Raw genomic sequence first — 16,528 nt, 5'->3', positions numbered from 1 at the left:
GTGTTAGGGATATCCTGCTTTTTTACTCCCCTCAACCTTCTGCTTAGTATCTGACTTAATTGTCCTACCTATTTCTTACACTGTGAATAATTATCTTCATTTATATTGTTATCTTGAAGGTATTTATAGTCTGGTTTTTATGGTTTAGCATCACCATCTGTTTCTTCAACAGCTACGCATTCAGGATAGCATGGATGCTTTTCACATTATGCAAGTAGCTTCCTTGATTAAACTGGCACAGTGTAGATAGATTTTGTTATGAAACGCTGGCCCACTTCTAAGGTCTCTGACTTCTGTTGTCAGTAACTGCTAAGCTCTGGGAAGATCATCCATTAAATTAAGCCACTTTTAAGCTGCAGCTTGCTTTTCAGAACTCATGTTAACTGTGATTGATTAATGTAATTTCAGAAAAGATTTCCAATGGGCTATAAAGAGGGTGATGTGATTAGCTGTAAACTCTGATCTTTCCTAACCTTGTGATAATATGTTTAGGAGAAAGTGATGGGCTACATATTTCAAACATGGCCTGTGTTTTTTTAAAAAACAAATCTAAGTAATTATTTTAATTAAAAATAATCAAAAACACAATGTCATAAACATATAATTATGACATAATTATGTATCATGAACAGGTGAGATTTGGGGATGAAACAGGTAATGAAAACATCATGCTTAGACTTTACATTAATCATATTATCTACATTTTTAGTCCAGGTTTTAGACATCAATTATTTCAACAGCCACGTGTGAAGTAGTATTACAGTATTCTTTATAAGTTTCCTATCACAGACATAATTACGAGCATTTTACAGAATTTCAGAGAATGCAAATTTACACATTAATGAGAGCATATTCTCAGCAGGCACATTAACCACTCCGATTTCCTCCTACTGTCCTTGAAAGAACCAAAGACAGTAGACAGTGCACACTGTATTGCCTTGGGGAATTCCAGAGACTGTTCCCTGAAAGAAAGCCCAACCAAAAAAAAAAAAAAAAAAAAAAAAAAAAAAAAAAAAAAAAACACGCTTGAATATAATTCGCACTTCACACTTCACTTCACTCAGGTATAATTCTAACTGAATGTAATGTATTTTTGGTACACTGGGGCATTGCTCAAGCATGGCAGAGGTAAAGCCATGTTGTGAGAATGACATTAAATGTATTGTATTGTCAGGCATCGTTGTTTTCATATACTCAAGTTCAGCTGCGTGACCGTATGCTGGAAAAGCATAAAATACTCCCATAAAACATAAAAATAATAAAAAAACATAAAAATATAAAAAAGCATAAAATCATAAGGCAATGTGAATGCTATATTGGAGCATTTAGCTGCTCTGGGCTTTTGTTTGTTTACTTCTATGCGTTGGCATCCTCCTCTGCTGCCTTGGCAGTGATTACTCCTACTCCAGAACTCACTGGCTGCGTGCTGGTCCCTTCACTGTTCCTGCACCTCGCATCTCCACTGTAACCTTGTTCCTCCTCCTCAGCTTTTCTCTCCAAAAAGAAGTAGCTGGCAGGATGAGGAGCTGCGTATAGGTTGTACGAAGCGTGCACAGAATTGGATGGAGGGCGGGATAGTATTTGAAGGGGACACAGCTTTAAGAGTGTTGGGAGGACTCTCCCCTGAGACTGTCATGGTCGAGTGCCCCTTTTTTGCACCTTTCTTGCGTTCTCTGTGTGCTGCTTTGATTCCTCACATTGCTTCCTGCTCCACAGAGGCCTTCCAGAATGCTCCATGTGCACTCACGTGCACATGCACACCTCTTATGTTCACCTGCCTCAGCTCCATACTCTTCACCCTGCTCTGTGACTCAGGTAAGCTTAGGGAGGCCAGAAGGGGAGAAGGTGACAGGGTTGTGAGAGGAACAGAAGGGAGAATGGATATGCAGACTCCTTACTCCAACTATGGGTTTGGGCAATAAAGCACATGGTGGCAGCAACAGCTTTTTGGTGTCTCACTTCACTCCCATTCATCATCCAGCTCTCTGACACACCTCTACCTTCACCGATCCTAAATAAAAGGTGTGGATTTGGGATAAAAGGCATACCCACAAAGTGTGTGAAAAACACCTAGTGCCTGGAAACTTACAGCAAGGCCTGAGCTCATGGCTCTGGTAACTTGGGTTCATGGCAACAGAGCACATCAGCATGAATCCCCGAGTTACTGTGACCACAGCCTACCTTGCTTCATTAGAGCCCTTGTCTTGCTGCACGTATGCACTTCAAACCTTTTGGCTTGTCTGTCCAGCATGAGCAAATGTCTAGACCCAGTGCACCAGTTAATAGCTTTTCCGATACATATTTTGCTTCCCTGAAGAAGAAATGGGTCCCATGCACTTAGCTGACATAAATACCCTGTGACAGATCTTTTGAGGATATATGATCAGGGCCATAATTATACTCCTGGACGTATGTAAAAAATGCCCGAAGAACAGCTGATTTTACAAGTGTGGTTATTGTGGGGAAAGAAAGGGAAGATTGGTCCCTCAGAGAGTCCCTTGTTTCATTAAATGTACAGATAATTTTGTCCTCTTTCTCAGCACAGGGCAGCCACCACCTTCTTGGATGTGGTCTGAGCTATGTAACACACAGCTGATGCTAGCATGTGCTGGGGACCTTGCACAGAGTCAGCAAACTCGTAGCATTGTGAGTTTATAGTGATTGTGGATTCAGCAGGACTTTTAATCTCCGGAACTTACTAGTTTTTGGGAGACTTCTACATGCTACCTCTCAGCAGGCAGATTTCCTTTCTTCAGCCTGTTTTTGGATAACTGTTTCTCCATCCACATCCATAGGGACATCTATCGAACCCATTCACAAACTCACACAGAGGGGCTTTCACAACACATCTCTGTTACAGATCAGAAATGTCAAGACCAGCTAAGCAAAGTGGCGTGTTTCAGACACTTTGAATAACCTACTTGTAAACAGAAAGTGGCGGTTGACCTTACCTGTAGCAGAGCTGACATTTACCTATAAAGCAAAGACTTAAAATTGCTTAGAAACACTCAGCTGGACATTTCCTAACCTTTATGGAGTTAAAACCTCGGTACTGAGTCAGTCTTTCACTATAATATATGGGAACATACACCCTTGAACACATACACAGATTTCTGTTTGCTCCAAAACTGGCTAAGATCTTGGTTTCAACAGCTTGTTATTTTGCAAGGATTTGAGATAATTCAGTGTTCTTACAAACTTTACAAAACAGGGCTTGTGGTGTGGCTCTGTGATCACTGAAGTCTGATCTGCAATAAATTCCCCCTTCAAAAAAAACCCCCAACAAACAGATAAGGCAAAATCTAGCTGTGTTGGCATGTCAATAACATGCTTCCATGGAAGTGCTAAGTAGAACTCACTCAAATTCCATGTTTACCACTTGTGTCCTACCAGTGTCCATTCCCACCATAGTTGATCCTCTACCTCCGATCACCAAACACACGAAACTCTATACTGAAAGCATGAGTTAGCACGGTAGGTTTTGTGATTTCTGTCCTTAAGAGTATTTGAGAGCTCCTGTCTCATATCTCTATCACCCTTCTCTTGCAACAGTAAGGAGATAAGCCTTTTTTTGCCCATTGAGACATTTTATTTCTCGGAGGGGAAGGATATTGAATCCTAAGGGGATCTGACACATTTAGGCTCGCACCACTCTAATTTTTGCCTACCTCTGCACTGGATTTAGAGAGAGGCAGCCAGCCGTTCTTCACTTTGCCTGGCTCCATGGTGAGTAATATTGGACCTGTGCATCTCTGGATTGTCCCAGTCGCATAAACACAATTTCCATTTTGTCACAGCAGCCTGAGCTCACGCAACAGAATTCATGGCAGGTTCAAGCTTTTATGATGGCTTTATGTCAACTGTGGGAGGACAAGTCATAGCTCACTTGAAGCAGGGTAAGAACGGTACGGATACGTGATACCGGCTCCACCGTGAGACCTGCAGCCTGAGTTAAGTCATGTTGTAACCGCGTGTGAACGGACGCTTGCTCAGCACTTTGGATCAAGTGGATGTTTCAGTTTTATCCTGCCATGAGAAGTCCTAAAGCTGGATTTTCTGAGAAGAGCGGTCCCACGCTCCCCGCTGGCTCCGTCCCGCGTTCGCGTCGCCTCTCCTTTGCACCGTGCCTTGGTTTAGGGAACTCAACCAAAAAAATAACTCTCTCTATATATATATACATATATTTTTTTTTTTCCTTCAAGATAGGAACCAGCGGCCAGGGGAAGAAGCAGACAGAGGTTGCTGGTGCCAGGGCGGCTGCCGAAAAGCTGCCGGTGAAACTTCACCTTGGTTTCACAGCAGCGTTGGGCAGCGCTGCCAGCTTCGTCCTCTCCCGTCCGCCCCCGTCCTCGCTGCCTGGCTGGATTTCGATAAAACACTGTGGGTTTTATTTTTTATTTATTTATTTATTGAAGGAGGCTCCGTCTCCCTCCCGGGGCCGCTTTGCCCAGGGAAAGCGCAGCGCACAGGCGGCGTTTTGAGGCAAAACCGAGGGTTTCCCTGAGCAACCCCCCAGCGCCTCGCCTCGCCGCTGCCGCGCGGTTCCGCCCGTGAGGAAATTCCGGGCTTTCGCACCGAAAACGCGGGAGGCCGCCGCAAAATATTGCGAGCGAGCTTAATTATTATTATTACTGATTGATTGATTGATCGATCGATCGATCGGCCGGTCTGGTTCGCCCTGCGGCGGCGGCGGGGCAGTTTCTTTTTGCCGCTTCCCCGGCGCCGAGGACCCCGGCGCCTCCCGGCCGCGCCATGGCGGCCGCCCGCCGCCGCCGCCGCCGGAGCGGAGCGGAGCGGAGCGGGGCTGAGGGAAAGCGGCGCCGCGGCGGGCGCGGCGGGGCCGCCCACGGGGTGGCTCCGGGGAGCCGCGGCGGCCGAGGGGCGGCGGCGGGAGCAGGCGGCGGCGGGGGCAGCCCGCGCCGCGCCGCGCCGAGGAAGGCCCGGCCGCGCCGCGCAGCACCGCGCAGCACCGCGCCGAGGGCAGCCGCGCCGCGATGCCGCTCTACGAGGGCCTGGGCAGCGGCGGGGAGAAGACGGCCGTGGTGATAGACCTGGGCGAGGCCTTCACCAAGTGAGTGGCCGCGGGGGCAAAACGCTTTCTCCGGGTTCGAGGCGCTGCTGTGGCTGAGCTGGGCCCGCGTCCGGCGCTCCGCGTTTTGGCTCGTTACCCGCCTCCCCCCCGAGTCGTCCGCAGCTCGGAGTCACTGGGGAGGAAACAGCAGTTGTATCCAAGTGTGACTGAAGTAAAGTGCGAGTTTACAGGTTGTTAGAGTGACAGGTGGAGACAGTCGCATATACAAACCAGAATTGCACAAACCTTTATTTTGGAGACAAAATTAAAAAAAAAAAAATCTGAATTTTCTCTATCTTTAGATTTTTTTTCTGAAACGAAATGAAGAAACATGGTGCCAGTTGCCAGATACCAAAAGAAAGCATTAATTGACCTTTTATATTAAGAGTACTCAAGTTCCAGAAGTCTTACAGTTTTCTACTCAGATGTGTTTGAATCTACATTTAATGAGGAGAGGTGGAAGAAATACCAGGTTCCTTAAAATCAAATCTTAAATTTCTTTTGGTTTTAATTTGCTTTTTTCAGTCCTTGGTTCTTGTAGCCTTTAAGGTAAAATCTATTTATGGAAAGCTGGGTTGGTTTCTGAGAAGTTAGTTTTGGAGTTGTTATTTGTATTACAGTGAATTGCAGTTGGGTGCCGAACCGTCAGGTGCTCAGATGGGATGAGGAGGAGTAACCAGTGATTTTGAAGCGGTAATGACTTAAATCACCCCAGATGTTTGTAAAAAGGAATACCTTTTATAGTATAAAACAAGCTGTCGGTGGGATTAGATGACACAGAAATACGAAAAGTCAATGAAATAGGTGGCAGGACTAGCATGGTGATGGTAATCAAGTTTTTGTGTTTTATTTTTTTCTAAATAAACGTCTCAGAAATTGAGCGGTTAGAAGGGACATCATGACTTAATGCTGCCTATGCTTACTGAGAGCTCTTCTGAAATCTGTGGGTCGGTATAGAGAAAGCAGGAGGGCATTTCTCTGGAGAGTTAACAGGGAGTAAAGAAGGTTTGTAAACAGATAATTGTAGATAGAAAATGTTTTACTCAGTGAAAAGTAGGAAGTGCAGCAGAGTTGGGCATTATAGTCCTTATAAAAATGAAGAAAACTTTTTTTTTTTAATGCATCTGAGAGGGAGTCAGTAAAAAAGGTGTAAAATCATTCTTATTTGAAATGGTTACATGGAAAAGTCATGTGCCAAACACTTCTTTATAATTCCTGTTTGATGATTCGTCAGCCTAATATATTAAATAGTACCTTTGAATGATGAAGTTTTCAACTTCTGTTTCTAGGTGTGGTTTTGCAGGAGAAACTGGACCAAGATGTATTATTCCTAGCGAAATAAAGAAAACTGATGTCCCCAAGGTAAAACTTAACTTTTTTTTTTTTTTTTTTTTTTTTTTTTTTTTTGCAGAACTATTTAACTATTTTACTTTTATAATGTATGATAAATTAGAGTAGGAATTTTCAGATACAGATTTTCTTTCCATCATCAGCTATTTTTCATTATCTCTTAATTCCTCTTAATAAAGGTTATAACTAGATACAGGTAAGTATTATGCCAGCACTGTTGTTAATTGGTATTCTGTGGATCATGCCTACAGCTTGTGTTTGGGGCATTTATTAAGGAATTTTTCTGCCTAGGGTATGTTCTTTTGAGAGGATGGCAGCTTTCAAAATGTGTTGAGATAGGTTACCGGTATGAAAAGTTGTCATGAATAAATATAGTTTAGTTAGACTGTGGGTTTATGAGGTGCATTGTTAATTACATAGAGGAAATCAGACAAAAGTGAGCATTTCTTCATATATAATTATTGTCTAGTATTTCAGCTGACTACGGATATTTCTTTCTTTACAGCCTATCAAAGTTGTTCAATATAATATTAATACAGAAGAATTATATTCCTACCTGAAGGAATTTATTCATATGCTGTATTTCAGGTAAGAAATACTTGGGTGTTTGTTATTTAAATCTTCTTCAGCTCTTTTCTGAGTATGTTGAAGGGTATTATATATGTGACTGGAGACTGTTCTCTAGATGAATAAGAATACAGAAACATGATTTTTCAGGGGACTGCCTGACTGGTTCTTGCTGAAGAAATTCAATGCTGCTGAGTTTTATATCATCTTCAAAGAATTAGTACCCTGCAGCATTGGCTGATCTCTAGAAATGAACATATATCTCATTAAGTTTTCTTTTAAAAACTGGCATGCACAAAGGACTTAGTAGCGAAAATTATTACCTAAGGAGTTGTACTGATTTTTGTAGGGCTGTTTATGGGGCCTGTGCAAAACTCTTATCAGTGGAAAACCTGATCTACATATGACCATGTTTTGGAAAGAGGGACTTCAACTTGTAGAAACCTGTTCATTTTTACTTTTCTAATACTTCTTTTTATTATTTTTAATACACTAGTGTATAATGAATATAAAGTTTGAGTTTGTAATTCTCTTTGCTGCTGATCTTTATTTTTTCATAGTAAAAATCAGTTTTTGACAGTGAAACAAATACTTGATTTCTGTGCATCAGTTCTTCAGGTGTCTTTGTGGGGTGTTCCCTCCTGTATCACCATTTTTTTAATTGAAATCAGTACATCTATAATCTCTTCCTTTCTTTTTTATGGGCGTGTTGTACGATACTGGATGAGCCATTAATGTGTGACTGTTTTTGCATTTCTTTATATTGGTGTAAAAGTGTATAATTTACAGAACTACAGTCTGCTGGCAGAAAGCTCTGTAACTTGCTTTCTGTAACTCAGTCCCCTAACTCTCTCTTGGGAAGTATTCTCTAGTTAATATGGGGAAAACTTTGAGCTCTGCCATAGAAAATGCTATCTAAATGCAAATTATTAGGATTTTTGAGGGGTTTGGAGTGTTAAAGTAGTATAGGTCCCATAATACGTGTGTAAACTTACAAATCTTGTTTTATACATCCTTTTTTAGACATCTGTTGGTGAATCCAAGAGACCGTCGTGTTGTGATCATAGAGTCTGTCTTATGCCCTTCGCACTTCAGAGACACGCTCACAAAAGTCCTTTTCAAGCATTTTGAGGTATATATTTTACATAACTACTGTATACGCTAGGCATAGCACTTGACACTGGGAATTTTACTGAAGATCACTACCAGATGTGGATAAAGAAGTGAAAATAATACCAGAAGGGTGAGAAAGGCATAAAGAAGGTGAATAAAAGGTAATGGTTGTCTGGGGGAAACAGGGCTTCTTGATGAGACAAAAGGCACTTTTCTGTTCCCTTCTGTCCCCTCATATGGAAGGCCACAAAACAGCAGCTGCTAACTAGAATTGCAAAGGTTTCTGTGGCTTGTAGGAAAATGAAGCTTACATCATGCCACTCTAGACAGATCCAGTAATCTCCATTGAGCGCTGCCTGAAGCCAGAATTTATATTTAAACACTTTTTATTGCTCTGTCAGCAAATGTCATGACTTATACCAGAGTCAATATCTTTGCCTAGCACATAATCTGACCTCTGGCTGTATTCATTTAGATAGGAACTTACCTGAAATTTATGCTCTCCTCTTCTTAATCAGTCTTTTTGATAGATTCAGGAAAAGTCTGAAACTAATTCTTACTTAGTTCTAATGGAAGGTATTTTGGAAGGCTTTTCTATAATTTTTCAGGTTAAGGTTTTTCTATAAAAAGCAATGAAACTTATTTTGTCTGCAGTACTTCTCCACTGTGCTTCCAGGACCCAATTCAAAAACAAATCTTAAACTTCTGCGTAATTCTTTACATAAAGTATTCTGATGCCTTGAAGTCACTGAAGGAGTTGAGTGATTTCTTTTTTTCTTAATCCTCTTCCAGAAAAGAAAAAGGTCATACATGAAGCACTCACATGCAAAATCAATTGTCTAAAGTGACTCATTAAATGGAGAGTTGTATTTTGATGGTGAGGCTTTGTAGCTTGTTATCAAGCCAGTTGATACTGAAGTGAAACTCACTTTCTGGTGCAAAGAGTGAGAGTGGCATTTTAAAACAAGGTCAATATTAAAACTTCTGTCTCTGAGCAAGATATCAGTAGTGTTGCCTTTAAATGCAGGCTTTAATGAAATTGCTCATTTAATTCATACTTCAAGGTATGATATTCAATAAAGAAACTGTCACTATCTAGAGAAGGTGATTTATGAAATTTTGGGAGGAGGGGGTAGTTTGCACATAATTATGGTTTGAGTTTTGACTTTGCTTTGGGTAAAGTATTTTAAATAACCAGTCTTGATATTTACTGAGGTTGTGTGTGTGCCCTTTCAGGACACACTTTCATGGGTTTTACCTCACCTTTATTTGCATCTTGAAATCTTTACAGTACATTTCAAGTAGCTGTATTTTAGTTTCTTTAATTTTTCTTCAAATGACTTTGACTTAAGGTGAATTCCATAGCGAATATTTGCTTTTCTTCGAAACCCGTTTTAAAGTTCGTTATTACTGAAGCACCTGGTACGTTTCATGAATAAGATGAGCATAGATTTTAGTATCTTTTGTTCATTACTACACTACTTTAAATCCTGATTGAAAAATGAGTACCTCAATATACAGCTGTTTGGATTTTACTTTTAATGTTTTGGGAAAACATCACTGATTCTTGAGTGGGTTGTCTGCTCTTTCAATTGTCTGTTGGTTTCTGTGTAGGTACCTTCTGTTTTGTTTGCTCCAAGTCATCTAATGTCTCTCCTGACGCTTGGGATCAATTCTGCCATGGTGTTGGACTGTGGATATGCAGAAAGCTTGGTGCTGCCTGTATCCTTTAATAATACAGAACCAAAAATTTTGACACTAAGGCTATTGTAACAAGCTGCTATTTTTTTGACTTTAAATGTGATATGAAAGCAATAGGAACAAACCATCTGATCCAGGTTTTGGCTGTAATGTGTCATGATTTGGGGAACTTCTTCATAACTGACTTGCTAAGCTTGTGTTCCATTAAAACTTGGGAAAGGTGAATTGGGACTCTTAAATGCATAGTAACTCTATATACTATAAGTTATTTTGGGGGAAAATCAGTTACAAATAGCTTACACTAGCTAATATGAGAAAAGAATGAGAAAAATCTTTTAGTTCCAATGACTTTAGATTGAAAATCATTTTTTAAAAAAAGGATTTCCTGAGCTTCATGAAGATATATGAGGGAATACCAATTCTGAGCTGCTGGGGTGCTCTTCCTTTGGGAGGAAAGGCCATCCACAGGTAAGTTAAGTTATATATCCAAGGCAACTTTTGGCTGAGTTGTGAAAGTTAATCTTTGATTATTGATCAAAGATTCCTATTGAACATGCCTTAAATCAAAACTGTTAATGTGATAGCACAACTTTTTTATATTAGCAGAGTTTGGCTTTTGCTGATGTAGTAAAATCTGGAAATCAGATTATTTCAGTCTATATCTAAATAATATAACTGAAGGAAATAAATACTATCCTGTCAGTATAGTGAAAATACCAAGAATGGGCATGAACTGATAGCTATCTTTGACTAACTTAATTTGCAATGTTTTAGGGAGCTGGAATATCAGCTGTTGGAGCAATGCACAGTTGATACAGGATTAGCCAAAGGACAAAGCCTTCCATCTGTGATGGGTAAGGCCTTTCTTATGTTCCATTAGGGTTCAGAACTTGAACAGGGGAGAGTAGGTTAATTCTAACAGTGAATAAAATGAATTCTGAATTTCTTCTAACACATCTTACACAGTCCTACTTGCATATCTGCTTTATCTGTATTGAATTAAATAATATTTTTATGACAAGCCTCTCATAACAGTACATTTGAAAGCACTGAAGAAAGTTCTTTAGTAATTGTTCAGTCTCTTTGGAGAGAGGATAAATTATTTATTTTTCCAATATTTCTTTGTTCTTAGAAATCTTTAAAAGCTGCTGTCAAAATGAAAATTTAATATTTTAGTATGGAAAGTGATTCAAAGTTAGTTTGGTTCCTGAATTTTCTTTTTACTTAAGATGCTATTATTCTAAGTTATTTTTTTTTTTAATTACAGGCTCAGTTCCAGAAGACATAGTCGAGGATATAAAAGGTAAAATTTTCTACTTTGGGAAACCCTAGTTTATTAAATTATGCTCTAGAGGAGAATATGTTAATAGCAAGTGTGCAATGCTTCACATTCAGGAGTTTATTTTGTTTTCTGTTCATTGTATTTTTGTTATTTACCAGAAGAACTTGCAGTGTTCTTTCTCTTTGAAAGCAAACACAAAACCATGCTGAATTGCTTTCAGATTTAGCTTTAGCTTTGTCAATGTATAGCTCATAGATACATTCTGTAGGTTATTGTAGTGAGCGTTAAACTACTGTACGTATCTTCTGATCTGCAGGCCAGGTTAGCTTTGTGTTCCATTTTTATTAACCTAGATACTTGGTTTGCTGTTTATAAATGTGCACAGTATGTGCTCTGTATGGGACTTAGAGAATCTAATTTTTGAAAACCGGTGTCATGGATATGTTTTGGTTGCAGACACAGAATTAAAACAATCTTGCATCAAGACATAAGAAATTTTAAAGTTAAGTTTGCCTGTAAATTTACTCAGAAAGCTCAGTTTGCTTTAAAGTCAGTTTCAGAGAAATTCGCCATCTTTATGATGGCAATTTATGAAGAAGATACTCATTATATGCTTATTTATCTGTATCTGGCACAAACAAATTGCAAAAGATGCAAATGAAACTGTGCTCTGTCAGTGTTGTGTGGAGAAAAGCCCTTCTGGAGTTTTAAAACTGAATACTTGCACTATGAAAAATATTATAGTGATTATAGGTCGTTTTAAAAAACGAGCAATGTCTCATTTGAAGTCATTGTCCAAGAAAGAAATGGTGTGTATTTTACAGCAGAGTGCTACCCCTGCCACCTTGTGGTAACTGAAGGATGTGATTGATAATGGCTCTTTGACTTCATATCTTATGTAGCTAGTTTAAGATAGAAATCTTGCTTGTCCTGGAAGAGTTTCGGTCAGCTTCATTTAAACTCATGGTTTAGATAGCACCTGAACTCTGCTAAGGTGCAGAGACTATTTGTTTGCATTCAGTTAATAATGCCTTTCACTAGGAAGGACCTGAAATATGTGTTCATACCTAAATTAAAATTACTGTCTGTACTGGTGGTGAAAGGATCCAACCAAAGTCTCTCTGCTGCTGCTTCCTTTTTTTTTCTTCTTTTTTTTTAATAAAGTCCGCACTTGTTTTGTGAGTGATCTCCAGCGTGGACTGAAAATCCAAGCAGCAAAGTTCAATATTGATGGCAGTGCTGAGGTGGGTGAAGAATAAACTTTAAGATTAATCTTTTGAAGTACATGTAGTCTTTTATGCTTTTAAAATAATGCATGTATGTCTTTATTTGTAGCGTCCTTCCCCGCCTCCAGATGTGGACTATCCATTAGATGGAGAGAAGATTCTGCATGTGGTTGGCTCTGTCAGGTTAGAAATACTGTAGCCAAGCGTTTATCTTTTAGGGGAATATATTTTCAACTCGTAACAGCACATTACATGATAGGAGAGTGATAACTTTTCCTGAAATTGAATTTTAATGAAGTGTTTGCATTTGATAGAGTTTTTACATCTCTTAAGTTAAACTTTTGTGCTGGACACGGAGCAAGCCTGCAATAAAAGGTGTCTGCTTGCCCAAAGAACTCACAGTTGAGGATGAGAGCCAACTGATTGAAAGGAAGGGGGAAGACAGGGAGATATTGGACATATTAATGCATAATGATACAGGTTTAGTGGAGTGGACGGGGCTGTGCCTTCTCTGTTTGGCACTGCCTGGTGCACTGTGTGACAGAAGAAGTTGTGACGTGCCAGCAGCAGGAAGTTTGTAGTTGCTTCCAGCCCTGCTATTAGCTTATAGTATAGCATTGCTTCTCCTTAACACTCATTTTCTGTCTTTTCAACAGAGACTCAGTTGTCGAAATACTGTTTGAACAAGATAATGAAGAGAAATCTGTTGCCACTTTAATCTTAGATTCACTCATTCAGGTATCTTTTATATTATAAACAACTGCTTGAATGCATCCAGCAAAGATATTACCACACTAGGTTGGACATCTCTGTTATACAGGCAGTATTTTAGATATATTTTGGAAATTTTTCTTGGTATATGCAACCACTTCATTTCTTACTATAGTGAGAAAAAATGGATTACAAAAACACTCTGAAATGACTTTTTCATTACGTGGTGGTATATGTTTATTAATTAAAGTCGATTTCCTGCAGTTATTAATGCCATTTAGATTAGTTTACTGAGACATAATTTTCTTGAGGGCTGTATATTTGAATGTCATGACAGACATTTCAGTTAGAATTCCTTATGAAAACAAATAGTTTAACAAGATCTGTGCCTGAGCTCCTTACTTCTGTACCTATCTGAAGGATATTCACCTTGCATCATTCTTTCTTTGGCCTTTTATTTGTTTATTTATTTATTTAGAAGTGCTAGCACAGATTTGCTTCTGGAGGGCAGAACGGACAAAGCTTGATTATTTTTTTTTTTATTTTTTTTTCCTCCTGCCTATATGTTCTATAGTTAGATTCTCTGATGCCTAAGGCAAGCTCCAGCTAAACATTTTTCTGCCATTGAGGATTTTGTAACATCTCTCTCCCACATAGATTACATGGAGCTAAAAAGAGCATATGTCACGCTTTTTTTGTTTTGCTTTCTGGGAGCATTGCTTGAGGTTTTTGCCCCATTCTTCTGTCACATGGTCTTCCAGAACTCATGGGAATTAATGTCACTGATGTGTCTGTCCTCTATTTTCTTGACCAGTCTCAGGTAAAAGGGATTTACAGGGCTCAGACTCACAGCATGCTCACCTAAGCCTCAGCTAGGTGGTTCCTTAAGCCTAGTTTTCTTGAGAAGCCTGGGTAAAAATTGATGTAGGTTATATGCTTCTGTTAAGTGTGAGAAAACAGCAATGTAACTGCATAGGAAGACAGACTCAATTTCTAACAGACCTTTGAATGCTTGTATGTGCAACATCAGTTAAAGGATTTTATTTGTTCCCTTTTACATTAGTGCCCGATAGACACCAGGAAGCAGCTGGCAGAAAATTTGGTAGTTATTGGTGGCACTGCTATGTTGCCGGGATTCCTGCACAGGCTAATGGCTGAAATCAGATACCTGGTAGAGAAACCAAAATACAAAGAAGTGCTTGCCACTAAGACCTTCAGGATTCACACTCCACCTGCCAAACCCAACTGCGTGGCATGGTTGGGAGGTAAGAATAAAAATGACTGTTAAGCCAGGGTGCAAAGTGGAAAGCAAACGTTCCAACAGGGATTTGAAATGAATACATTGCAGTAAAATTTGGGTGAACTGTTGAAGTTTAAGCTGCATCTGAGCTCTGTGAAATTGTTATGCTGTAATGGAGGAAATACAGCAGAGTGAAACTCCCTGAGGGAGTGGTACGATGGCACCACAACCTATCTGATTGCATACAGGTGACGTGTGGTTTGAACCAGCGGTGTGTGAGAGGTTGATAGAAGTGCAATACACAGTTACTGCCGTTTGGTGGCACCAGGGAAATAATTAGCCAGAGTGGAGACCTGCTGCTTATATGAAGATCTGCTTAGTAATGAGAGTTTAATTACTGAGAAGCTGCTACTATGAACCTTGCTAGAGGCTGTTCACTACCTGTGCTGTTCCCAAGTGTCTGTAGCAAATATTGCTACTCCACAATGGGTTTTGGATGCAGCACTGACGTGTCAGGGAATAACTGTGATCAAGAAGGGCTTTGCTTTGCTTGCAGCTCTGTTCCGGGGGGTTCTCAGATTGGCAAGAATTCCTGCTTTTGTAATCTTTCAGTTAATAGCTGAGCCCATCTGGCATATAGGAGGAATTAAGTAGGACTGTACTAGATGTAGTAGATACTGTCTACTGCTATTCTCTACTGTAGTGGATAGATTTTGTTTCCATATGTTTTGAAATGTAAATATTTATCAAATTTAAGTTTTAAAACTCTTGAGTCTAGTTCTGGGAGTAGCAAATGAAGATGATTTCAATGCACCAAGGTCCTTGACACTTTTTATAGTGTTAGTCAGCTGCTGTTGTCTGGCTTGTCTCACAGCTTGTATAAACCACTTCTTACAGGTATTGTGTGACACCCTTTTAGGAGAGAGGAAGTCTCCTTAATCACAAGATGGTACTTGTTTGAAGTGCTTAAAACCAAAATTTCTAGGAAAGGCTTGTCATAACAAGCAAGTCTCCTTGGCCAGTTTCTCAGTGGAGACTAGATGAATCTTTGTTTTCAGATGCATAGAAGGGGTATAAATTGAAGCAATTTGGTACTAGCCATGCTATGAAAAAAAGGAAAATGGCTAGATCCAGTATATCATCCTTTCATTGCTACAATCTGGGGGACAAAGCTGAAAAAGAATAATTGAAATTCTTGATTTGAGGAATTAGAATTTTTTTAACAAATTAATGCAAAATTATTTGTTTCAATAATGTAGGAGCCATTTTTGGAGCACTTCAGGACATACTTGGGAGCCGTTCTGTGTCCAAAGAGTATTACAGCCAAACAGGACGCATACCTGACTGGTGCTGTCTCAACAATCCTCCACTGGAAATGATGTTTGATGTTGGAAAAGCACCGCCACCGTTGATGAAGAGAGCTTTTTCTACTGAGAAATGAACATCTTAGTGCTACGCAAGAGTTCTTTGTCTATTTCAAGTACATATATACACAGTAGATTTTTTTTTTTTTGTATTAAGTAGGTTGTGTGTAACACTTAAAAATGACTAATGTGGATGTTTCTTGGGAGCGTGGTGGTCGATAATAACACAGTACTGTGGAACTGTATCCGATTATAGTTTAGAAACTTAGGCAAGTAACATGGTATTTTGTCCTCCTCCGAGGAAATTGTCTGTAGTCATGAGTTGTTAATTTGTTTGTTATTTATCTGTACAGTAAATTACATTGTTGAGAGAATTTGTTTTAAGACATTTTTATTTTAAATATGCTTAGAAGAATGAAGGACAGTCTGCTACAGGGAACACCTATGAACGTTTTTTCTGCCAAACCCTGCAGAAAATATTTTACCCATGAAGTAATTTGGATCACATGTGAGAATCTCTGGTTTTGGTCTGTTTAGCAAAAGGTGCTGGAGTAGTACTTTCCCTGGACAGAGTCCTGTTTTCAAAGATTTAGCAGAAGACTTTTCTGCCTTAAATTGTCACACAGGGCTGAGCTAGCAACTCTCCGCATATCTCTGCTCCAAGAAACGATTCAACCATTTAAGAATTACAAATAGAGATGCAAGGAGAACTTAACCGTCTTACTGAAATGTCACATTTAGCAGTCAGTTGTTTCTCTTCCTTCCCCCCCCCATTAAAAATACTAAAATTCTTTGTCCTGCAGCACTATCTGTTAAATGAAAATGCAGAGCAGAGCTCTGACAGCTACTGTGCGATAACTATTGATATGGAGCCCATAAGCAATAAAACACTTTGTTTCTGCT

At 39.6% G+C, this 16,528-nt stretch overlaps 1 protein-coding gene across 1 annotated transcript; it reads left to right on the top strand.

The window, feature by feature from the left end:
* Positions 1-4,942: 4,942 nt before the first annotated feature.
* Positions 4,943-16,528, top strand: ACTR10 (actin related protein 10). Its single transcript, XM_062577790.1, has 13 exons — positions 4,943-5,071; positions 6,361-6,433; positions 6,927-7,009; positions 8,012-8,120; positions 9,716-9,823; positions 10,203-10,270; positions 10,577-10,656; positions 11,070-11,105; positions 12,249-12,328; positions 12,420-12,493; positions 12,967-13,048; positions 14,085-14,286; positions 15,521-16,528. The coding sequence occupies exons 1-13, from the start codon at positions 4,995-4,997 to the stop codon at positions 15,700-15,702; spliced, it is 1,254 nt and encodes a 417-aa protein (XP_062433774.1). The 5' UTR covers positions 4,943-4,994; the 3' UTR covers positions 15,703-16,528.

This window comes from Rhea pennata, chromosome 5, assembly GCF_028389875.1.
Source record: "Rhea pennata isolate bPtePen1 chromosome 5, bPtePen1.pri, whole genome shotgun sequence".
Taxonomy (NCBI): Eukaryota; Metazoa; Chordata; class Aves; order Rheiformes; family Rheidae; genus Rhea; species Rhea pennata.
Note: the sequence above shows the minus strand (reverse complement) of the source record. Positions and strands in the feature narration are given on the sequence as shown.

Bases quoted from the DNA above. Each gene is read 5' to 3' on its own strand.
- ACTR10 (XM_062577790.1), top strand. From the start codon at position 4,995: ATGCCGCTCTACGAGGGCCTGGGCAGCGGCGGGGAGAAGACGGCCGTG. The intron at 6,434-6,926 runs GTAAAACTTAAC...CTTTCTTTACAG, and splicing joins AGAAAACTGATGTCCCCAAG to CCTATCAAAGTTGTTCAATA. The intron at 10,271-10,576 runs GTAAGTTAAGTT...GCAATGTTTTAG, and splicing joins GGAGGAAAGGCCATCCACAG to GGAGCTGGAATATCAGCTGT.